Source organism: Ruditapes philippinarum, unplaced genomic scaffold (assembly GCF_026571515.1).
Source record: "Ruditapes philippinarum isolate M1 unplaced genomic scaffold, ASM2657151v2 ctg5912_1_1_1_1, whole genome shotgun sequence".
In the NCBI taxonomy this organism is placed as follows: Eukaryota; Metazoa; Mollusca; class Bivalvia; order Venerida; family Veneridae; genus Ruditapes; species Ruditapes philippinarum.
This window is the reverse complement of record NW_026856607.1, coordinates 15,627-42,706: the sequence shown is the minus strand read 5'-3', so window position 1 is coordinate 42,706 and position 27,080 is coordinate 15,627. Positions and strand designations below refer to the sequence as shown.

At 33.1% G+C, this 27,080-nt stretch overlaps 1 protein-coding gene across 1 annotated transcript; it reads left to right on the top strand.

The window, feature by feature from the left end:
• Positions 1-104: 104 nt before the first annotated feature.
• LOC132747116 (uncharacterized) lies at positions 105-3,125 on the top strand. The gene is made up of 2 exons (XM_060736431.1): positions 105-240; positions 271-3,125. Exons 1-2 carry the CDS (start codon positions 105-107, stop codon positions 3,123-3,125), a joined length of 2,991 nt encoding a protein of 996 aa, XP_060592414.1.
• The last annotated feature ends 23,955 nt before the right edge of the window (positions 3,126-27,080 follow it).

Here is a 27,080-nt window from a genome sequence, read left to right as displayed (position 1 = left end):
GATACTTTGATATCATTGTTCTACCTCACGGTAAGATTTTACTTGTATCCTAAGTTGTTGTTGTAGTAGTGTTACAGTGTAGGAATATACATAGTAAGTTCAAGATGACTAGTGTAAATGAGTTGATGAAGGTAGGTCAGGAGTTAGGGTATACAGATGAGGCTTTGAGAAACTTTGTTAAAGAGGAGCAAGCAAGGGAGCGTGAAGAAAGACATAGTAGGTTAGAAGCTGAGAAGGAACGTATAGAAGCTGAGAAGGAACGTTTAGAAGCTGAGAAGGATAGGTTAGAATTAGAAGCTAGGTTAGCAAAAGAGAAGTTAGATTATGAGTTCCAGATTTCTAAGGAGAAGTTAGAAATAGAGATAGAAATGGAAAAAGAGAAGTTAAGTAATGAGGCTAGGGTTGCAAAGGAGAAGTTAGAAATAGAGATAGGAATGGAAAAAGAGAAGTTAAGTAATGAGGCTAGGGTTGCAAGGGAGAAGTTAGATTATGCTCGTCAGTTAGAAAGAGAGAAGGAGGAAGCAGAAGCTAGGAAGTTAGATACAGAATATAAGATGAAGATAGAGTTAGATATGTTAGGTAAGAAGAGTGTAGGTAAGGTTAAGGTTAAGATGACTCCATTTGACGAAAAGATTGATTCTATGGATGCGTATTTGAATGTTTATGAAACTTATGCGTCTGCTCAGAATTGGGAACATGAAATGTGGTCACTAAACTTACCGTTTTTGTTAAAAGGTACTGCTAGGGAGGTATTTGATAGGCTTCCATTAGAAGATAGGACGGATTATGATAAGCTGAAAGATGCTTTGTTAAGGCAGTTTGAGGTGACTGATGATGGGTATAAGAAGAAGTTTAGGACTGAAAGGCCCCGTGAAAATGAGACTTTTGTTATGTTCCTAGCTAGAATTTCTAGATACTTAGATGGGTGGCTAAGATTGAGTAAGGTGGAGAAGACTTATGAAAAGTTGTTAGACTTCATAGTAAGGGATCAATTTTTAGATATCTGCAATAGAGAACTATATCAGAACCTTAGTAGTAAGAAGTTGTTTTCAGCCCGTGAAGTAGCGGAAGATGCAGATTTGTTTGCCAAGACTAGAGGAGGTCCGAAGTATGTAGTGAATCATGGAATTAAAGAAAGAGTTAAGCCTTATGCACTGCCGAGTAGACCTGTAGATAGAAATCAAGGTAGTAGTTATCGTATGCAAAGAGGTAACGATAGACTGGTAAATAGAGGTAGAGCATCTCAGCAGTATGAAGGTTATAAATGCACATGTTGTGGTCGTTTAGGGCATACAGCATTTTTCTGTAGAAATAAGGCTACAAATAAAGCTAACGCAGCGGAAGACATAGAACCGAACTCAATGAATCCAAGTAAGAATGATAATAGTTATCAGGGTAATAGAAGGCGAGGAGGTTATAGAGGTAGGAATAGAGGTAGAGGAAGAAATAGAGATGCAGATTCGAAAATTTCGATGCCGAGATCAGATAGTGGTAGTAGTTTGATAGAACTTGGGGATTTTGAAGACTTGGGTACAGTTACTATAAATTCATGTCCGACAACTAGAGGTATATGTAATGGTAAAGCTATAGTTGCAATGAGAGATACTGGGTGTACATGTGTCATAGTACGAAGGAATTTGGTAAATGCAAATCAATTGTTAGGGAAGTCCAGACGATGTAAGTACATTGATGGTAGTGAGCACAGATTAGACATGGCGTTAATTGATCTGGATTGTCCGTATTACAGGGGTACTGTAGAAGTACTATGTGTAGATAATCCTACAAATGATGTAATTATCGGTAACATAGAGGGTGCTGTAGAACCAAATTTTGGTAAGTTAGCTTCAGCAGTAGAAACAAGATCGCAGAGTAAAGTTAAAGCTCATAGAAAACTTAAAGTTCCTTCACAAATTTTAGACATCACTAATGTAGAGTTTGTAGAGAAGCAGCAGGCAGATGGTACATTAGATGGATGTAGAAAGAAAGCAGAGGAAGGTACTGTTAGAAACTGTAGAGGTAAAGGGCAAGTGAAGTTTCAGGTCAGGAATAAGATGTTGTTTAGAGAGTTTACGGCAGGAAATGGTGACGTAAGTAGGCAGTTAGTAGTTCCTAAGGATCTTAGGGAGACTGTGTTAAAAGTAGCGCATGACTCGCTTTTGGCAGGACATCTTGGTATTAGGAAGACAAGTGATAGAGTCTTAGGGGAGTTTTATTGGCCAGGTGTTCTTGTAGAGGTTAGACGATATTGTCAGTCTTGTGATATTTGTCAACGTACTATTTCTAAAGGTAGAATAAGTAAGGTAACTTTAGGTAAGATGCCTTTGATTGATACTCCTTTTAAGAGAGTTGCCGTTGACATTGTTGGTCCGATCGAACCTATGACTGATAGGAAGAACCGATATATTTTGACCATGGTAGACTATGCTACCAGATATCCTGAAGCAATTGCATTGCCTAGTATAGAGACTGTAAGAGTAGCCGAAGCATTAGTTGACATGTATAGTAGATTAGGTGTTCCAGAGGAAATGCTTAAAGATTGTGGATCACAATTTACTTCACAAATTATGAATGAGGTTAGTAGGTTGCTGTCTCTTAGACAGTTAACAACTACACCGTATCATCCGATGTGTAATGGTTTAGTGGAGAAATTTAATGGTAGTTTAAAGCAGATGTTGAAACGGATGTGTAGTGAAAGACCTACAGATTGGGATAAGTATTTGAATGCTATGTTGTTTGCGTATCGGGAAGTTCCACAAGAGAGTTTAGGATTCTCGCCATTTGAATTGTTATATGGACGTAGTATAAGGGGTCCAATTACCATTTTGAGAGAGTTATGGTCAGGAAAAACAGAGAATGACGAAGTTAAGACAACTTATCAGTATGTAGTTGATTTGCAAGAAAGACTAGAAAGTACATGTAAGATAGCACAGCATGAGTTAGAGAAGAGCAGTATTAGGTATAGAAAGTATTACAACAGGAAAGCTAGAGATAGAACTTTTAAGAAGGGAAGTAAAGTACTGGTTCTTATACCTACAAAACGCAATAAGTTGTTGTTACAATGGAAAGGTCCATTTGTAGTTTCCGAGGTCGTGAACAAATTAGATTATCGGATAGACATAGGGTAACAATAAGATCAAAACTTTCCATGCCAATATGCTTAAGGAGTATGTTGAAAGAAATTTCGAACCAGAACGAGGTGCATTGGCAAAGGTAAGTGCAGCTGTTGTAGAAGCGGAAAATGGGTATGATAGATTAGAGGAAGATGATAGTTTAGAAACAAGTTACCAAGATGATAGTAACATATTGTTATGTCCATTGAAGAAAGGTTCAGAGACATATAAAGATGTTCAGGTCAATCCTGACTTACAAACAGATTGTAAGACTCAGATTGCAACCTTGTTAAAGAAATTTTCAGATGTTTTAACAGATATACCCGGAAATACGTCATTAGTTCAGCATGACATTAAGTTGACTACGTCAGAACCGGTAAGGACTAAGGGTTATCCTATTCCTTTTCACTCACAGCAGATAGTAAAGGAAGAAGTTGACAAAATGCTAGAGTTGGGAGTTATCGAACCTTCTAACGCTCCGTTTTCTAGTCCAATTGTCCTTATCAGGAAAAAGGATAACACGATTAGGTTCTGTATTGATTTTAGACAGATCAATAAATGCACGGTATTTGATGCGGAACCGATGCCCAATATGGAACAGATATTTTCGAAAATATCAAAATACAGGTATTTTTCGAAAATTGACCTTAGTAAAGGATACTGGCAAGTTCCTTTGTCTGACAATGCAAAACCTTTGACCGCATTTGAAACCCCGTCGGGACTTTTTCAATTCCGGAAAATGCCCTTTGGTTTAGTCAATGCCCCTGCAACATTCTGTAGACTGATGAGAAAGGTTTTGAAAGATTTAGATCACTCGGATAGTTTTATAGATGATATTTTGGTCTATACAGTCACATTGCCAGAGCATATCAATGCATTGTACGAGTTATTTACCCAATTAAGAGAGTCTAGGCTTACTGCTAGACCGTCCAAGTGTTTCATATGTTTTGAAAAATTGGAATGTTTAGGTCATATGATAGGAGGTAGTAAGTCCATTGAACCTGTTCTCAGTAAGGTCAAGGCAATTCAGGAGACCGAGAGACCCACGACTAAGCGAGCAGTCCGGCAATTTTTAGGGGTTGTGTCTTGGTACCGGAAGTTCATCCCTAACTTTGCCGCCATTGCTGTTCCGTTGACCGATTTGACAAAAAAGTTTCAACCAAATCGTATTGAATGGGGTGAAAGTCAGGAAAAGGCTTTTCAGACTCTTAAGGCTAGTTTGACCGGTCCGCCAATTTTGAAATTACCAGATTTAGACAAGATATTTATTCTCAGAGTTGATGCTTCTGATTGTGGATTAGGATCTGTATTACTTCAAGAACAAGGTGAGGAGAAATTTCCAGTAGCTTATGCCAGTAGAAAGTTGTTACCAAGAGAACAGAAGTATTCTGTAATAGAGAAGGAGTGCCTTGGTATTGTTTGGGCAATTTCTAAATTTCACAGATACTTGTTTGGTAAGGAATTTATTCTAGAGACAGATCACCAGCCGCTTTTGTATCTTAACAAGGCAAAGTTAAGTAACTCTAGAATAATGAGATGGTCTTTGCTTTTGCAGCCATACAGGATGAGGATTAGAGCAATCCCAGGTAGAGAGAACATAGGTGCAGATTATTTAAGCAGGGTATAATGTAGAGTGTAGTGTAGTATTTATGGTGGTTATAAATATGGTGTACAGTATTTCTACTTACATTTTTGCAATTTGTCGTTTTCACTTTGTTGTATTTAAAGAAAATTTATCAATTTTCTTATTTAAAGGGGGGCGTAAATGTCACAAAAAAGTGAAAGTACGTTTGTAAAATATTGCATTATATTTTCACGCCGAACCTCATTTTTACTCTATATTCATTGCTGTGAGATTGCATCATCTTTTGTTCAATTAAGAGTTTTCGGGTGAAATTATTATTTAGAGTATTTTTATGGTTTGCATAAATTTTCCTTGTCTCAATTTAAACATTTTGCCGTTTATTTCACAAAAATCCTTTCAGTAATAAGAAAGTTACATTTTTGTTTTATGAACCAGATATATGTATTATGTCTGTATTTGAAGGACGGGCCTTTATTTTACATTACTATTTTTCCCGCCGTCCCAGCTTTATTTCGTGCAAATCGATTTTTCATGTTTAGCACGATCTGTTTTCCCGCTCAGTACTCAGTAGTTTTGCTATATAATGACTAAATTTTAAGTGACATATGGCAATGCACTGGACGTTATACAGGTCACTATGACGGTGACAGACAAATTATTTTTTGTCATAAAATTACAGCTTGTACAAGCTTCTTATTTGAGGACACACCCGAAGATGACACGGGCCCTCCACACACGTATGTCCATGGCTAAAGGGTGACGCATGCCCTTGTTCAGGATCCTATCAACTGTGCCAACACTGTAGGAAGTACAGTTACGCTTGATAAGATTTTATACAAGACGCCCGCCATTGTGACGAATTTTGTTTAACAACGCCACCACTTTATTGATACATCATGACAGAAACTTTACGGGAGAAATAGACTGAGATACGTTGATAGTGTTTGTTTGTGCAGTGACTTATCATCGTAGTTTATCATATACAATCATTTTTCATTTATTAATATTCATTTCTGTAAATAAATTTGTATATATTTTTCTGTTCTGAGTTGTTGGTTGTTTTAGATAGCAATTGTGGTCGGCCTGGTATCCCAGCGTAGTCCCTATTGTGACAACTACAAAATTACATTATTCTTATGGTGGTAATATTTATCCCAATCTATTGTTTAGAACAATAGAGGGACCATATACGTACTTCTTTTATCTCCTATTTTCAATTTGTCACCACCATTAGAAACAGGAAGATAATTTGTTATATTAGGATTGTCTGTATCGATAACGATTAACACGATCATGTTGTTTGAATTACTAGTATCAAAGTTCATCAAACAATAATAATATAATCTATAACCTAGGGTTAGTTTTAACAAATCACGAATAGGACTTTTAAAGGCACGATTCAATAAAATAAAGTGTAGGTTAAAGAAAAACCATTTTAACTTGTACTTAAAACCTAACACCATCTTAACTTTTTAAATATAAAGAACATGTTATACAAGTTAAAGCTTTGGGATTGTTAAAACATTCCTAAGAGAACATGTTGCAGTTTTTGTGTGCGCGAAATTATGTTACTTTTTAATTTTGTCTTTATGTTGGTGCATCTAAGAAGAAAACAAGAGAAATTGTTTAATACTAATAATCGCTTTAATAAAAATGTATGGTTTATCATACCACTGCTCATAGTCTTATTATTATACATTTGATGGATGTGTTTTGTTTCTTATATTATCGTATTTCTTATATTAACTGACATAGAATTTTTTTAAAACGAGACAAAACATCAAAATACATATTGTTTACGGGGTATTTATTATTAATTAGACAAACTGTCATGTGTTCATAAATGTATTGCCAAACTTCTCAACGCCAAATGATATCTTTGATCGTTTTTTGTTTGTTTGTTGTTTTTTTGTTGTTGTTTTTTTAAACCTTGTAGCTGGAATATGATATCTAAAATATTTAAGAACTGGTTAAATTTACATTAACAAATGAATCACACAATTGATTAAATAATAAAGGTTAACTAGAAATTTTAAAATAATCAATATGATGATCACTAAAATATATTCAATTTTATTTATCCCATTTTTGCACTAAAATTCATTTAGTTAAAAAATATTAATCTATAGGTTTGAAAATTACACATTTTCAGCATAGACTTTATTATCAAGATATTTGTTGAGAATAAAGCTATCATCTTTTCTCCGTTTGAAGTGTTTTTGGTTTGTAATTGTATCACAATTTAACAACATTATATGCAGTTAAAGCTCCATCTGACACAATGTGTCCCTTGTGGTAGCAAATAATGTTTAAAACTACTCATTATCTTTCAGATAATTAGAGAAACTAAATCCAGCTAAACCATTTAGTCCGATTAAAGTAAAATTTAACGTCAAACAAATTGCAACACAAGCTTTTTTTACATTTTTAGTTTGTTATACACATCATATAAAACAGGTAAAAACCCTTAAAAAAATCTAACCATGGCAAACCAGTAAAAAAAGCAATTCAAATTTTGCATTTGTTTCGAGTTTTTATATGGCTCTGCATGTACACCATACACAGAGTTTTATACTGTAACCGGTGTCGAGGTAAACAAAAGTTATGAGGCCGCGCGATTTAAATGTATCAAAAATTACACATTTACTACTTAGAGTTGGATTTAGAACCTGTTGTACAAAGTATGTATACATTTTCATATTATATTTACTTGTTTTTACATGTTTTAGCCTCGTACATGCCCAAAATCAAATACAATGAATGAATTGTAATGGGTTTTCGCGTGTATATAAATCAGTGTTTGTCGTTTAAAAACAGTAAAGATTTTGCAGTTTTCATGAGATATAAATAATCATTAGCATATATATTAACATTCCTTTTGATAATAAGATGTTTATGAAGTAGGAAAAATAAAAATAAACAAATTTAACTTTATCCTGGGTAGCTTCAAAATGTAACTACGGAAGCGTGTTTGGGTAAATAATGCACGAAATCTAGAATAAATTGTTATTAATTTTATTATCATAAATGCATGATATTTATTAACAGATCATTAGTTTTTGGTAAAAAAATGTCATTGTGCATGATAGCTACTATGTTTTCATTTTAATAACATTTGGAAGATAAGAATTGAAAGGTAATACTGAGCGTGATACGAGTATATTATCTTTTTTTACATACTAGTGATATATCAGATTTCAGGGGAGTTAAAACAGATACAGAATTTACAATGATTATGTAATTTCAAAAAGGGAGAAAACTTATTTTACAGTCACAGTAAGCAGTTCAAATTGTTGTTGAGCTCCATGGTTTAACAAGAGACATAGATAACATGCTATCTGCGTCTTGTTTAACTAAATTGTGCTACAAATATTGACGAGGAGCTATATTCGGAGTTAACTGCTGCTTTGTCAGTGGTAATAGATCCCCATTTTGAGTGTTAAATTCGTTGTACAATTTGACAAACACATGAGATAAGATAGTTTCAATACAAACGTAATGAATTACAGATGTCTGTGCTAATATGGATATCTTTATGTCCATCTACACCGTCTGTCTTTCCGTTTAAAAACATCTGCCTTTCTGTCCGTCTTGCTCTCAGTTTTTTGTCTTTACCAAAGAATAAAAGTTGATAGTTGTAAAACTTGATTCTGAGATACTTTAAACATCTGCCTATCTTTAATAGGGTTTGTCTATCTGTTTGCTTCCCTTTCCTTATGCTGTTCGTCCTATATTTATGAAAACTACAGCATATAGTCTGTGAATGATATTGAAAGTATTGGCGTAAAGGAACAGATAACTCATTTATATGAAGTGATTGATAAATAGTTCGGGTGCTTTTTTTGATAAGCCAAAAATGAAAGCCCTGTCATACCTACAATCATGTGACCACAGGCCTCCTTTTATTTAATTCTGTTCCTCTCGTCAATAACAGTTACAGATGTAATTTAAATATCTGGTAAAAAAGTGATCCCTCAGATGCATTAAAAAGCAAATTTACATGAAAATTGCAGAACCGGTTTGATTGAGTCTGTATATGACGGATAATGAAAAAGTGCAACATCCCTCATGCCCCCTAGCACCGGATTGAGCGGTACTAAATTCTCAACACTTTAAAGTGCTGGATTCAATGATCCCGAAAGACCAGAAAAATATTACAATACTGAAGTGAATATACGGGGCAACTTTTTACGGCTGCCACACAGCACTTCACATCTGCTGTTGTGATGTATAAATATCTGGTAAAATTAGTGATCCCTCGGAAGCATTAAAAACAGTAAATTTACTGAAAATTACAGGCATAGTTTGATTGAGTCTGTGATCATGAAAGCTGTATTTGACGTTGAACATACGCTTGTTCTATAGTGCACCCAAATTTATGCATTTTTCTGGGTAAAATTTATTTGATGAATAGTATTATTTTTTAAGACCAGACAATGTTTTTGTAATCTCTTTTTACTTCCATTTTAGATGACTGGATGTAAAGCCGAAATGATAGAAAAAGAGTATTGTTATCATTACAACGAGAAGATTACAACGAGAAGAGAAAACTGCAAGAGACCATAATAAATTATGATTAGAAGTTCAGAAACAAGAAAATTGTTGAACGTATATTTATTTAAGACAATATCTGTGTAAGTTGCAGAAAGAACATAAATTTCGTGGCGATGTTGTCAGTAAAGTTGAAACCTTCGACTTTCATGTTTAAATCAAGTCTTTGTGTAAAACAAGACACTTTAAGCGTGAAGTAAGGTCCTAGGAAGAATCAAAGGCGTAAATGGCCTCCTGGCAGCTAAAATACGTTACCACCATTGTTGTAACAGTAACAGTCATTTTAAGACGTTCTTTTCATGAAAAGTGCAAAAACACGACTTGCAAATCTAGTGAAAAGACCATGGAAAACAGCAGGAGAAAGCATTTTAACCACTATGCAACACTTTGAAAGTTATTGAAAGGATAACTTTTTTTTAAATGTGACTAGGTGTGGTCGAACTAATGAGCATTATGAGAGACATAGAGATGTGAAGATCACTTTTAAATATCTCTTTATATAATAAGGAAGAAAACATAAATAGGTTAAACAAGATGTGATGGCATTCAATTTCAAAGGTGAAATATTTTTTAAAGCAACCTAAATGATACATGACATAAAATTGGCATTTTGTACATAAAAAATTCTAATTTTGAACCATTACTAAAGAAATAACTACAGCTCATTTTCAGCATTTATTCTTCACTAACTTAAGTGTTGTGCAATATAGATAGTTGGACAAATCCTGGCGATGATAAATGAAGTTATTTCAAAAGTGATATTTTGCATAACATTTATGGGTAATATTTGGATGGATGAGACTTTGGTAACGTACAAATATGTTAAATGACACAGCAAAAGACTAAATAACGTGTTACTTTCAGAATTTGAGTATATAACCATATACATTGTTTGTTGTAACTAAGTTTGTTTTCTTTATTTTCATAAATTTTTCAAAAAAAGTTAAAAAATGCTAGAATAATGTCAATGTAATAACTAATTGATGTAACGTATGTTACATTTTGCTTTTAAAATGTCTTAAGTGATTATGTTTCTTTATTTATATAAGCTTATGTGATATAAATATAATATGAACCTCTTTTCAATTGTAAATATTAGGTATTTTTAAGATAATGCAATTTGAACGTTTTGCTTTATTATTATGAGTGGGTGGGGTAATAATCTTGTGTGTCACATGTGAATAAATAATACAAAAGAGGCCAAACCTGTTATTATTCATTGAAAATTCTATTTTTATTAACATCAATACATGCTGGCTAAAAAAATATCAATCCATAACAGAGAAAGACAAGACAGTCGCCACATATTTAACATCTTACGATATTATATTACGATTTTTATGCCTGGACAGGTACTCGTAAACTACCTGCCAAAAGTCAAGTTTCCGAAGGTATATTTTTTTAGGGTTTTACTACAAGGTCCATGCATATATATTGATTGCAAAATACTAAAAAAAGCTTGTGTTGCAATTTGTTTGATGTCAAGCTACATATACTCATAACTTTAGTGGCCTAATTGTTAATGGGTACGAGTAATTTGAAAAGCTGGCATAGATTTATATCTGTACTACATAAATTCTGCCTTTCCAAGATACGCATTGATTGAAGTCAATACAATTATGTTACAAAATGTAAATGTGCCATTTTTCTTATTTTCAATGAAATAAGAATAATGAACTCTAATACACAAGTAGGAACAAGCGAGATTTTATGCACGCGTAAAATGGCTGCGGAATAATAGTTAGCTGTGGTCTGCTTGCAAAATAAATCGTGTGATTCCGCAGTAAGACATGCGTTTTATTCAAAATCATATATACTCTGCTTTTTTGCATCCGAATCAGCGTTTCATTACATTATTTAAATTGTTATTACAAATATAACCTTATTGTACCATCACTTTTGTATTCACTTTGTTAGAGCCATCATATTATGTTTGCCTTTTTAAAATTAGTTCTCTTTGCACGTGTGATAAAAAAGGGACCTGATTTAACAAGTATTAAGAGTAGGTCGTTATCAACTCATGCAATTCAGTTTACACATTGTAGTTACATGAATTTAATGATGATGACATTAAATCCGACACATTTTCGAGTGGCTAAACATTTTAACATTGGTTGGTCTCATAAAAAATCTTAACAAGTTTCTTTGACATTCTGAATTTTAGCACATCATACATATTTCGACAATCAATATACCTAACCGACTTACCTTGACAAAGAACTTGTAATTACCAATTTCTTCGCAAATAACCTACTTCTTATTTCATGATTTCTAAATCACCGATCATTAAACTTAACGTCCTATTTCAATCTTCATGTATTAAATTTGCCTCGGATCCTCGGATCGAGCCAGCGGTGAGATATACATTAATTCTACCCAAAGGAGTGTCACTAAAAATCTTAATTCAACAAGTCCGCTGATTCTACATTCTTTACTTCTATTTAAGAATTTTAGAGTATACCAATTACTACAATGGAAATGGTGAGAACCAAAAGTCGCTTACAACCTTTGCTAACGTTACATTGATCCTTCAATTAACGGAATAAATCGATAAAGTATAAAACAGAAGTATTTCCGTATATCGTTGTCTGTAGTGTTTTGCTAATTGATGTAAAACAACGGCTACATTAACAGCTTCAGTAATGACATAAAGCCATTAATTATTCGTTTTCGTTTTTTTACAAGTCTGAAAATACAGAATATACAAAAACAATATTCTTATTTGTTTACTTTACATACGTAACGGCCGTGTAAAACTTATTCACTTTAAATGCGTGGTATGATACTAATAATGCATACAATGTATTAATATAATTATATTGGTGTTAAAATTGCCGATAAATCTGAATATGTAACAATGAAATGATAAACAATATGTATACAAAAGTGATGTAGATTTTATTTCTGGATGTGGTTTGATTTTTTCTTGTCAGATGAACATTTAATAAAATTAAGTAAACACACCTTTTCCTCTAATCTAATCAATATCATTTATTAGTGAAAGAGACCTGAAAACCTGAACGAGAAATACTATTCTATTTATGTGTATACCATTTAGACATAAGTGTCAAATGAATAGAAATTAATCGCCTTCGTTGTTTGTTAAGGTAATTGCAAAGTTATAATATACTTACTCTGTCGCATTTTATTTCATCGAAGCTAATCCGGCAGCATTTAACCTGCAGTATAGAAGTTTTATTGTGAAACAAACACTGCTCTGAGAAAAAAAATCGTACAACACCAGTTAATTCAAAGACAAGGTGCAGACCAGAAGCAATAGCATTTGGTAAGTTATAGTGAATCCAAAGTGTTATTAATGTATGATATATTACCGTCTGTGCTTTCTGCTTTTCCTCGTGATATAACACTCATAACACTTGAATACTTTATTATGTGAGAGAAGAGTAATAAAAATGTATCAACATCGGTTGATATTTCGGACCTGCGACCCTCAGCTCGCCATTATGCACATCTTTGGGCTATTATTGCATAATGGCGAGCAGCAACCAAGTATTGATCTCTAAAAAAGCCAAGATGGCTGTTGTAGTCACTTGCAAACACAATTTTAAGTTGAGAGTACATAATAATCAAACGCAAATTACAAATCTTAATATTTAGAATCAAGACAAAAAACGTCCAATAATGTGCTAAAACCAAAACTTGATACTCAGAAATTCTTAAAATGACTTCAGATTGAAGGTAGGTCTACTTTATAGATATAAACATTTGGAAGACGGCAAAGACCACGGGGGAGGAAGTGTTACACGAAGGATGGAGTTCTTATGATAACTTGTTTGGAGTTCTTATGATAACTGTCACGGAGTTCCTTGAAAACGTTACGGATTTCTGTAGAAAACTTTTCTATTTACTTGGAGAAACCCAAAAACCAAAAAAAAACACAAACAAAAAACAAACACAAGAAACGGAGGTAAGACAAATATCTCTTGAACTGAAATACACTCTAAACCACCGTTATATAACCAAATGTGTGTGCACATGATACGCGTACTATGCTTCATAATGATTTACACACTTATTGACTAATAAAATACGCTTAAACGGGCCGTAATTTAGCACAAGAAGCACACTGGCAGTAACAAAAGTTATCATAAGAACTCCAGGACATATTTTGAGTTATCACAAGAACCCCGTGACATTTGAAAATTCGGGTATGAATTTATTAGCCTGGACTTTATGTTTGCAACTCTGCATTATAATTATGTAATTAAGTATAGCAACGAAGAAGATCACAAATGAAAAGGTCAATATGTACGAATGAGCAAGTAATTTGGAAATTTTACTCAAAATTACCAATTTTTTTATAAAAAGGCGATGAAAAATGGAATAAAAGGTTTTTCTGAAACATTAAAAAAAATGTAGGGCAAGTTTAATTATCAAAGTTTAATTTAGTACCTCAAACTCCCCATTTAAAGTTAAAATGACCATTTTTCACGTGAGTTCTCCAAGTAAATAGAAACGTTTTCCACAGAAATCCGTAACGTTTTCCAGGAACTCCGTGACAGTTATCATAAGAACTCCAAACAAGTTATCATAAGAACTCCATCCTTCGTGTAACACTTCCTCCCCCGTGAAAGACTTCAAATGTAATACAAGCCAAAGAAAAAGTCGTATAAATGCAATCCAGATAGATGTTACAAACTATCAGCCAATGTACAAAAAAGAACTAGAACCAGCAACGTGCTACGGAAGAAAGATCGATCCGGGAGCTAGTTTTGTGACTTCGCAACACCAATGCTGATGAAGCATGCAACTTCTTAAGTAAAAGTAGCATTAAACATTATTCTCACACAAAAAAAACATTTTTTCAAAATAGAAAATAAGAAGAAAGAAATTATCATCTTTATTTTATGATTTCATGTATTTCTAAGATCATCGTTTTTTTTTTAAGTTTGCTAAACCGAATGACAGATATGTGTCATTGCCAATTGTCCGTTTCTTAGAAAGGGCGACCACTTAGATTAGCGGTGATGTCTGAACACTGTTTTCGCGGCATAGGTATTTTTTTCTAAATAACAAAATTACTCCATGTCCATGTATAATTGTTGGATACTGCTTAAGCGGATGCTAAGGGTACATTTACCACTAAAGTTTATGAATAGGCTCATCGTTCTGCATATTCTATTATGGCGTGTTGTACAAAGTTCATGGACAATTTGTTTTTCCTATTTCATTAAAGACTTCCTGTACAGAAAGAATACTTACAAAAAGGTAAAGATTTAATAAAGAAAGATATGCTATATATAATATATTCAACTTAGTGAAATGTATTACTGTAATGTTATTATTATTAGATTTCTGTTTAATCTTAACACTTGTACTCGTAATCCGGATGACTGGATACTGCTTTAAAATAAACGTATATGATGGACCCTTGTGTTTTAAAGACGTGGCTCTTATTATTGTTTCTTTTGAACATAGTTAATCTTACTGAGCCAGAAATTTATATTTATTTCTTTAAATTACTCTGCCTTTATTAAACATATGTTTTACGTAAGATGACGATATCTTTAAAGAACTTAATCTAGATATTTAGTTAAAGTATACGTTATTAATTTTAGTAATTTTATTGAAGATGCTATAGAAGTACCTTAGTAGAAGTACCTTAGTACTTTATTGTGTTAGAAAAATCTTCATTTGATTACTTTAGGGTAATTCGGTTAGGAGAAGCGCTGTCTTTTCAATAATGATATTGAAGCATTTACAATCACCTATATAAACATCAACCTAAAGAAAAACTCGATACACAGTTTGAATAGGCGGCAAATAAAGTATGCCATCATTTTCTATTTTCGTTCACTTTTTACATGTATAGTGTAATTTCAATCGTGTTAAGTATATACTTTTGTGCATATGCTCATCTTACTTGCAGTAAAACATGTCACTTCGTCTCACGTTGAAATTCTGTTTTTGTGTTATCTATTTTAAATTCATGCATTAATCGCTTTACATTTTTCGAGGATTTCATTTATTCATTTTAAAAACTTAAACTCAAACTCAAATAATTTATAAACTTGTACTTAGGCCTATGATTTATACTGTTTGGCGTTATTGGACCAGTAAGGTCTCTGGTTCCCGTCAAACAAAATAAATATTCGATAAAACGATATTATTTATTTTAGAGAATTTCTTAAAAAAATGCTGATGTTGCAATGGTTAGATATACACTAGAGCGTGAATACTATTGCAAGCTCATGGAAAGTTTTCTTAGACTCAATACTATGTGTCCAAATGCCTAAAACGTCCGTCATCAACTTATCGGAAATACTCAGTTTGTCCGATTCCTTTATTATTTGTGACTCAATGATCCAAGGTGGATGATAATTGCTTAGTTCATTCGTAATCCTTTAGGTCATGATAACTAATAATTGGTAAAATATCTCTCAAAACGCACCAAAACATTATAGTTTTAATAATATCAATTGTTAACCTACATTGTTGAATGAACCAGAAAAAACTTAACAATGAGACGAAATAAGTCGGCTATTCCTTGAAAGGTTGACGTGTGATCTCAGACAATAATTACTTGATCAATTACAATTGCATTACTCTTTGTCTAAATATAGGACCACATAGAGTGTGAAACCATATAATAATTTTACAGCGGAAGAAATAAACTGGTACGACAATGCTTTCCTATCTTCCAGATTGAGAAAAAACATTAAACAGTTTTTTATCACGCAATAACTAAATATATCAATTTAATGCTGTAGCATTTAATTCTATAATTTGATACTACAACTTAAGTTCAGTATTGAAATCGAACATCCTAACTTCTTTGAAAGTGATGAAAACATTATGTACTTGAACACAAAGACCGGAAGTCATAATGGATCGAACAAAAAGGAGGCAACTCCCGATTTATTGTCGAAAGAGAGCTTTCCGAGATATTTATAAAAGAACTCAAGCAGGAGCCAAAAACAAGTTCAGATTAAAAAGAGCAAAATTCGCATTCCAAAGTATGTTCAAAGACAATTATCAACACAATAATTTTAAACTACGAATTTGATTACATGCAAACTATACTGAGGATGGTTAATCATGCACACATACTTGGTTCGACTATACGGCTTGAATCCACTACCAACCCACCCTCGCCTGTTTTTATTGTATTTCTGGGCTTTTGAAAATGTAAATTTCTTAACCAACTTGTAGGCTCGTGCCTACATGGCCTTATAGTAGCTACGCCACTGGCTTTTATGGGGAAAAAACTCGGATATTATCAGATTGGAGAAATTTGTTGGCTCCCCAGCTCGGCCATTATGAATCTGCTTTTTGTTTTCATTTATAAAAGTCGCCATTTTGAATTCCTGCAAGGTAGGTTTCCGAGATATATTTAAAACATTAATCTCATTTGCAATAGCTCACAACATCGGAAATTTACATTAGTTATGTTTTCTTCATTAAGTAATTAAGTTTTTTTAGTTTATGTGTAGTTAATAAAAAAAATTGTCAAAAATTAAGTGTTTTCATAATGGCCTTCGGCCTCAGCTTTATATAACAGTATTTAGCCTAATAATAAGGCCATTATGAAAATACTTAATTATTAACATTATAATAATAGACAGTTGGAATTGTTCATTATGCGACAGCTTTAATTCTTCTAAAAACGTTTTGGTAAAAGATGGTACACATGTGAATAGGTAACATCACTTAAAGTATCAGCAATATAATTTGATATTTTGAAATAACGTTATGATTGTTTACAAATGCATAGTATTTCTTTGAACACAAATTTCGGTCTTTTGTGAGTGTGTCATACTTGCTTGTGTGTGCGTGCGTGTGTGTGTGTGAATGTAAATAATGCAAGTGGCATGTTTCTGTAAAAACTAGGACTAAATCAAATGACTTCAAATTTAAGGATATGTCTCTTTACCTTGAGATGCAAAACACATTTGGTTTGATGACACAACACCACTGACTGATTCAAGATTTTTTCACGATTCATTGCGAACCATGATAGACAGTATTAAAGTCTTGACTTGTTCTTTGGTTTAATAGAATTAATAGAATCAACGCCATTTCTGCGATGTATCTACACTGTCGTTTACCTGAAAAATAAATTCAAACGGAAATTGAGCTTACTCGTTAATTAATATATAACTTTCTTGATACTAAATAAAAAAGATTGAATAGGGATTTTGGACGGAAGTTCTACATTACTTTTAAACCAATAACTAAAAATGAAGTTGACTGATAAATAGAGATTGAGTACATGTATATCGTAATGTCATTAGATAATAGTTTTTATTACATAATAAGCATTCAGCAAACAATGACTTGATGTCTTGTTAGCCCTTGAATTGGATCAAATTCTTTTCATCTTTTTACCAGTCTTAAATCATAACATCTTTTGTTATACTAAAATACCGTCGATAACTAGCATTTCATAAGCACTTTTCCTCAATATTTTATTGTCTTTTGAAAATGTATTTGTATCTGTAAATACTGAAATTTGTGAAACCTATTATACATTTTACGGATGTGCAATGGCAAAAATAATTATTTTTTCACGTTATAAAATTGTGTTTAATTAAATTTGATATGAAATATCTTTTATACTTATATATTTAAACGAATGCACATTCAGGAATACAACAATACTTTAAAAAAAATAGTTTGCTAAGTTTGACGGAATCTACAACTGTCATGTAATTCTGCTGTTTTTAATGCTTCCGATGGATCACGTTGTCCAGATACATTGTATTTGAAAATACTGATCATTGTTACTGAACAGTCTCACTATGCAGTCTCTTTTAAATGTTACATCTATTTAGTATAGTAGTTTAGTATAGGGATCAGTTACGTTTGAATTTTTTTCCACTATAAGCAAATAAGATATGAATACATAATGTCATAAACCATTAAAAACTGGCAGATAAGAAAGGAAAATAATACCTTGACCAGCGATAGGAAATCTAGCTTCCCATATTTTGTGCATTCTCCTATTCAAATTAGACACATTCAGTAAGAATTTCTCAATTTTATGAAACTTTTGCAATGAAAGATGAGCATAAAATATCTTTATATACTTGACCTGCTTTTCATTTTTATCTAGATAACAATTGGTTTCTCGCCAACATTACTATATAAAAATTAGTAACAAGACCGATGGGGATTATATGATTCAGCTCTTGAAAAGAAAACAGTACGTGACTCAAGACAAGGCCAGTCATGATCTATAAGCTGGACATGTTATTCCTGTACTAACATGTTTATGAGCATTTGTTTAACGTCTTAATTTATTATTCAATTTCATTGCAAAAGTGACGATAATGAACATGTATATTAAAAAAATTGCAGTTTAGAACGACAATTTATTAAGATTAAGTAATTCATTAATATGAATACAGCAATTAATTAACTATAATATGTCATACATCCATCACTTTCATTTATTACATTTTACTGGGTAATGTTATAATTCCTATTAAATATTCAATTAAAATGTTGATTTTTTTACTCAATTGATAATTGCTAAAGTTATAACTGATATATAAGATATTTGCATTAAACATATTTCGGCCACATTAATATTTGCTCTAAAATATCGATGAGCTTATAAAATTGAAAACGTTGAAAAGATAAATGTTGAAAAGATATTAATCTCTGTGTCATTTAAACTTTGGCTTTCTAACAATCGATTAAATTGCCAGTACGATACAAACAATATCCAATTAGTTATAACATACAAAACGTTTTGAATTCGACACACAACTACAGAAGTCCTTTTCATGACAAACTAATGGATTTTTAGTACTCCAAGTTTGCAATGGTTTCAAATAAACTTCAGGAATATTGAAACAAATGGTTGTAACGATTAAATATAGATGTAATATGATTAGCGTTACATCTAAGCTTGCGGTATACATTTGTAATATCAGTAAGAAAATATATTCCCGTTTCAGACTGCGAAATGGAAGTCAGGTATGCTATAGAAAAATATCAAATGAACGCTGCTGTTCCCCAATCTTAAATTTAATACGATAACCAGAAAAAAACAACTTATTATATCTTTTCGATGCTGACATTCTTGAGCTATACTCATTTGATGCCAATTTGCGTATCAGAAGAACCATTATTTCTTGTCAAGATCAATACTTACATAACATATTAATCTAAATGTTAATAACATTGCTTCTGAAGAACTCACACAATCACATTATTTCAACAAAAATCTATTTGTTAAGGAAAATGGTTTCACAGATATTTCCTTGTTTCTCCTCATACACTGTAAGCAACTGGAAGAACATAATTATGGCGCTTCTTTTCTTAAAGAAACAAACAACACCTGAAGAAATTAAGTATAGTTTGAATGCATAAGAATGAAAATAAACATTTAATAATAGTAAACGTTTTTTTATAGGCATGATAGCAATTTTAATTCAAAACATTAAAAAGTGTGTTTTTAATAACAGAAATAAAAGAAAAGCAATATAAACTGAAATACATATTGTAATATCTGTTAAATTAAATGGATAGACTCTTCAGTACATTATCTGTCCATATATGATCTAAATAAACAAGGAACACTGTTCATGATTGTTGTATGTCATTATATTGACTATTGTCATTCCTTTTACAAACTTTATTAACAGTACACAACAACAACATGACATGTTCACTCTAATTGAATAAGCAATATCGATTTTCTGTTAATTGCAGGCTAACTAGGAGTTCATTAGAAGCTATAAATGATGCTCTTGTAGACGTTCCTATAATATACCAAGGTTAGGTGGATATATCTTCAGCTTGCAGGAAAAATAACTTCACAGTATACAAACAAAGGCATTTAATAAATAATTCGAATTACATCCCTTCAAATAAAATGAATCTATTCACTTTATTTCTATTACCTCCATATTCAGATAAAAATAACGCACGTAGTACAGTAAAGACAAGAATAAGGAAATAAGTTTTTTGGAAAAGCAAAAGACACTATAGACTTGTTTTGATTTATATTCTGTCTCAGTTTCATTTTTTTTATTTATCTATTTTATGTCAATTTGAATCTTTTTACGTCATTTATGTTTAAATGTGTTTAATTATGTAATTGAAATAAAATTTTGTTTCTTTTACGCTAAATGAAAAAAATATATGAGCCGCGCCATGACAAAACCGACATAATTGGTTTGCGACCAGCATGGATCCAGACCATCCTACGCGTCCGCGCAGTCTGATCAGGATCCATGCTGTTCGCTATCAGTTTCTCTACTCGTTATGGGGTTTGTAAGCGAACAGCATGGATCATGATCAGACTGCGCGGATGCGCAGGCTGGTCTGGATCCAAGCTGGTCGCAAACCCATTATGTTGGTTTTGTCATGGTACGGCTCATGATCATATATAAATTTGGATCTTATAGACGGTCTTGAAACGTGTAATGATTTGATGGTTGCAAGATTGTTATAGAGAACTATGCACGAACTGAAGTATTAATACTCATACTAATGTAAATGTTCACTATAGCAGTTTTATCAAAGGAAACCATGTAGTATGTACTCAAAACAGACGCAACTCAACAAGGTGCTTGCACATGTTAGCTGCAAACTTTAAAGGTTCAACAACGCTGTCCAATGACAAAATGTCCGTTTTTCCTACAAAATAGAAGCCAATAAGTGAAACAAATCTCACATGTGCTCCTCGAGAGCAAATGTTTGTCGTCTTTACTGTAGAACAAATTCATAACTAATTCAACAAATTGATGCGAATGTATTTACATAAATTGTGGTCATTTAATGTTTTGTTCTTCTTCACCAAGCAAGTGAAATCTAGTGTAGGTGTCGGCCAAGTATGAAATGATATATTATAGATTGGGCATATTCAGAAATGTGGCAGCCTTCTAATCAGTCTGAACATTCACTTTTCATGCATAAATCCTCGAATCACAGACATAAATGTGCAATGTATCAGTCGTAATGAAAGAAATTAAACAATTTCGTCTTGTGCAAACACAAATCATTCAACAGCTTGACAATCGTTGACATTCCCTAATCAAGAAATAATAAGTCTCTGGTCTTTAAATAGCATGTTCGTTCGTTATAGAAAATTGTTCAGAGCGGTATTATATTGTTATATCTTACAATTGAAATAGATCGTAATAGTTTTTATGGCTTTTCCTTTTTGAATGATGCGATACACATTTCTTTAAACTTAGATTTTGTAACGATGCGATGACATTTTACATCTTTTTACAATTCGCCTTTGAAGATTTTTTACTTGAAAATTATGTTATGTATTCATCTACGCATAAGTTCACGTGTGGTTAAATTGTTATAACGGAAAATGTTTAAATATGAAAGCATTTAAGCATAACATTTTACCTTTCAGAAAGTAATGCACGATCAACGCTAAACTAACGTAAACAAGACGTATTCGGGGTCTTTGTTTTTATAACTTTTTCTTAAGTTTCTGAAGAACATTATTATTGCATGGCAATTCAAGATTTGGTTTAATCTAGTCTCTGCATGAGAGATAAATGAAAAGTCTTTTGCCAGACAAAACACACATTTTGTTTTTTGGGCTTTGAAAAAATACTCATAATCTCCTTTCCATTTACACTAATTAACAACATTTAAGAACAGTGCGAGCTGCTACCAATAACAGCTGTACTACCTTTTGCCAATTGGCATCAGTAGAATGTTTTCCTTTCAGTTTAGCAACCATCATGACGGTTGCTGTTTTGACCGACTGTCAACTTGTTCTTCTTTTGAAACGTAACTAACTCTAAAACGAGCGAATAGTTGTCTCCTCATCCATAATGTGTAGCAAATTAAAAGACAATTTTCCCCCCAAAAAATCTCAAAATTTTAGCCAACAGTACAATATGTTAAAAGAATGACACATTCCTTTGCTATAGCAGTTTAGAATATATTTAAGATGTTTTTCAAATGTGATATAGCAATAAACAGGACAATAACATACACAGAAAGGTTGTTTTTTATTCAAAAATAATTGGTTAACCTATTGAACGTTCGTGTAATAAACACATTCAAATGCTAGGAAAATAAATGTCCTAGGCAATTATGAATAACATGATTACAATAAAAATTAAAAATGTAGGTAGGTGCCTTTTCCGAATTATTTCTTTTAAATAAATATGTAAATCTTACGTCATGCAATTAACATTTTTATATTTTACTGTATCGTGTTATTTATAGATAAAAAACAGTTTTGACCTTAAGAAAGAGTTTGCGTTTTTTGGTTAAACGCTTAATGACATGGGTACAAATCATTGTATTAAGCGATAAAAAATAGGAATATAGCTGTAATAACCTGTTGCAAATCAAGAAATATTTATAACAGCTATTGTTATTTCTGCCATACTTCATGAAAATAGATAACATTCACAAACAAACGGAGATTCATATTTAGATTACCATTTCTATCATCTGAAAAATCATAACAGTGTGACAGCCAATACCCATTGACCTAGAAATAAATATAAATAATCAGTAAACATGCCATTTTGAGAATCTAATTATATAAAAAGGACATCTTGTATGACATTTGTAGCTGTTGTATATGAAATATACGATCTAGCATAATTCTAAACTAAGAAAAGAGAGAAGAAAATGATTTATTTTAATATATTACATTACATAATTGTTTACAACAACTGAAACAGACATTAACTGAAACACAATGTTGTGTTGTTTTAAAATTTTCAACTTTATGTTATTTTTCAATTTAATTGACAATATATGATCACAAACAGTTAAAGTTACTTCCACTCTTAAAAGTTTGTCAATAGAAAAGTTGCTCTAAGGTGGATGTAAATGTTTCAAAAGTGCATGTGTAAAGGATTTCGGATAACAACTAGACTTTTCGAGTATGCGCTTCTATATATCTTTTATTTTCACACATCAGCATAAAACAAAGCGATTCTCTGAAACAAATGATAAAGTAATTAACTAATACATTCATTTCTGATATAAACTTAACAAATAAATAATAGAATAGAATAATTAAATAATTATTTCCTATGACGAAGAATCTTAATAAACAGAAGTACAGTTAAAATCCATAAAATAAATAATCGTAACAATTGATTAAAATTAATAAATACTTCATTAGAAAATTCTTTTTATCCGTTAACAAATAAATAAATCAAAATAATTTAAGCAGCTATCATACAGCAGTTTCAGCTTTAACGTTTAACGCCGCTACATATAACGGAAGTTACCTTTTAAATTCATAACAAACAATTACGTCAAAATGACGCGCTAAACTATTCAGCGCGTAACGTTAAATAAGTTGGCGCAAAACAACGCTTAACGTAAGATATATATTATATATTTTAATTAGAATCGGTAATAAACGATTCTTACAGTGCCCTCCATGAAATATCTTAATTTCATCAAATCATTTAATGTCAATTAACAATATATTATCGATACAAAAATGTAAATTGCAACGAACTTCATGTTCATTAGAATGATTATATTTGCAATAAATCATGCATTATATTAAAGTACTTGCTAATGTTAAAACAATATATTTAATACACAGTATGTATCCTTTTAAACATTAACATAATCTTGTGAAATATTTTCAGCGTAATACAATAATTAGTCTGAACATTCTAAAAGGCACAACTTTGTAATTGGCCTTATCATAGCTGAGTCCCTAGTTTGAACTTTACATTTACGAATATGCCCATCCCTACCCTTAATGACTTCGGTTACTCTGCCTAGTGGCCACTGTCCTCTAGGAACACTATTGTCTACCACAAGCACAATGTCATCTACATGTACGTCTCTAGTTTCCCTTTGCCATTTCTGCCTGGCTTGTAGGGTTGGTAAATACTCTTTTACCCATCTTTTCCAAAATATGTCCGCTAAATATTGGATTTGTCTCCACCATCTCTTGCTATAGATGTCTTCCTTTTTAAAAATGCCGACTGGTAAACAAGGATTAGACTTCATTAAAAGAAGCATGTTTGGCGTGAGTGCCGGTGGGTCCCTCGGATCACTGCTTACATTAGTTATGGGTCTATCGTTGATTATTCGTTCAGTTTCGGCAATCAGGGTCATAACTTTTCGTCTGTAAGGAGTTGTTCTCTCACAACAGCTTTGAGAATAGTACGCGTTGACCTTATCAAGCGTTCCCATGACCCGCCCATGTGACTGGCATAGGGTGGGTTAAAGTGCCAGTCTACATCATGTTGCACAAGAAGTTGTCCGATTTTAGACTGGTTCCATTGTTTTATTGAGCTTTTTAACTCTTTGTCTCCGCTAACAAGATTCGTTCCGTTATCGCTATATAGTTTTTCTGGATACCCTCGACGACTTGTAAGCGTTGATAAACAGCTATGAAAGAATCAGTTGTTAGACTGTGTGCTATTTCGATGTGGACTGCTCTTGTAGTTAGACAGCAAAAGAGACATCCGTATCTTTTTAAACAAGTTCTACCTGATTTCACTATCAAAGGGCCGAAGTAGTCTACACCGACATAGGTGAATGGGGGTTTATCGGGGGTCGTCTGTTCTTTGATCAAGGGCGCCATCTGTTGCCTAAGAGGTAGACTGTGTTGTCGCTTACATATAAAACAATCTCTGATAACTTTCTTTATAGTACTGGGTCCCTTTAATATCCAGTATTTCGTCCGTGTTTCAGCAAGTACCTGTTGTTTACCAACATGTCCGTTTGAATTATGGTAATGACGAATAATCAATTCTGTCACGTGACTATCGTGCGGAAGGATAATCGGGCACGTATCATATTCTTTATGGGTATTTCTTCGATATACACGGATTAGTCCATTAACAAGTATGGGGTTTAATGAAGATAATCTTCTGTCTCTTTTTACAGGATTTCCTTTGTTAATATCGTTCAGTTCCTGTTTAAAGCTTGAGTTCTGTATAATATTATGTCGTACTATAGCGTAAGTTGCTTTCCTTATCTCGGAAACGGTAAGATTTCCTCGTTTTGGTTGTTCATTCAAAGTCAAGTGATGTCGTCTGCAATATGTTATGAATCTCAGTAACCAAGCAACTGCCCTAAGAAACATTGTCCAATCGGAATAATAGTTAATGAGGTCTTTGGCATTTTTCAACTTGGGTGGTTCCAGTATTCCTACTTGAATACTGTATAATCACCCTTAGGATATGTTGCCTGCTTTTTAAATTGTCTTTTGACGTCTTATCTGTGATATGCAGGCTTCATAACCTCAGATCCCCTTTCAAAATTCCATTTTATTTAGTTCTGCCCATTGTTTTCTCGTTTAGGGCACACGCATTTTTTTACTTGGGGACCATATGCCGCTTTTCATGGAATGGCACTTAGTGTCACATTGAAGGTTCCATGATGACCGTCATATGAACACATCTGCGGATGTTTCAAAATTCCAAATTGTACCAGTTCGTGTTGAATGTTGAATTCTGCTTAAGCCGGTGCTAGGGGGCGTGGACGGTAACTTGCACTTTCCAGTACCGTCCATGAACAGGCTCAATCAAACCGAGCCTGCAACATTTTCAATTTTGCCGTGTTGGGCTTTCTTTAGGGATTCTTTTTTCTCTATTCTATATGAGGTCCTGTGTACGATGCGGTGGTATTAACAATACTCTCTCTCTTAACTTCGGAATCATCATTTGCAATTTGTAGCTTATGTTGGATTTTAGGCCAAGTCGATTTGTCTTGTAATAAGTATTTTGGTCCCTCTAGCCATATTTTTAGACCATGAATATCATTTGGATGGATGCCCCTCGAAGCAATATCAGCTGGGTTCGAACCGGAATCGACATAACGCCACTTCTCAGGGGATGTAGTCTGGTGAATGTAGCTTATTCTATTTCCGACGAATGTCTTAAATCGTCTGTTATTGTTGTTTATATATCCAAGTAATATTATAGAATCCGTCCAGAATGTAACTTGGTCGACCTTTAAGTGAAGTTCTTCTGACAACATAGCATAAAGGCAGCATGCTACTACAGCTCTAATCTTGGAATGGTTGTTTGCTTTATTGGTGCTAATCTAGATTTACCAATAACAAAACTGCATGAAATTCTATTCTGTATATCCGTCAATCGTAAGTATGCGCATGCGCCATAACCTGTTTCTGAGCCATCGCTGAACACGTGCAGCTGTACGTTCTTCAATTTACTGAAGTAATTTGGACGGAAACAACGGTCAATACTAATTTTTTCTAACGATGGTAGATTTGCTATCCACTGTTGCCAATCTTCTATTTCTTTCTCCGGAATGGTTTCATCCCACCCTATCTTCTTCCTACATAGGCTCTGTACAATTGCCTTAGCACGCAACGTCACAGGTGAAACAAGTTCTAGTGGATCAAAGATCGCACTTACTATGGAAAGAATTCCGCGTCTTGTAAAGGGGTTTTTGCTTATTTTAATCTTAAATGTTATTTTATCGTCATTGACATTCCAATTGACGCCTAGCGCACGATCACAAGGCAGTACGTCTCCAGGGTTGAGGCTAACGACCGTCGGCGCACGTTCCATTACCGTCCATGAACAGGCTCAATCAAACCGAGCCTGCAACATTTTCAATTTTGCCGTGTTGGGCTTTCTTTAGGGATTCTGTATTTTATCTATTTCAGATTCCGGAATCGTATTAAGTACCCTCCGGCTGTTGCTTATCCACTTTGTGAGTCTAAAGCCACCTAAGCTCATCAGGGACTGTAAATCTGCTGCAAGTTTAATAGCTTTATCTTCAGATTCTACAGACTTCAGGCAGTCGTCTACGTAAAAGTTTCTCTTTACAGTTGATAATACTGCAGGTTCAAATCTCTCTGCATTGTCAATGGCAGTTCTTCTCAGCGCATACGCAGCGCAGCTCGGAGAGGAAGTTGCTCC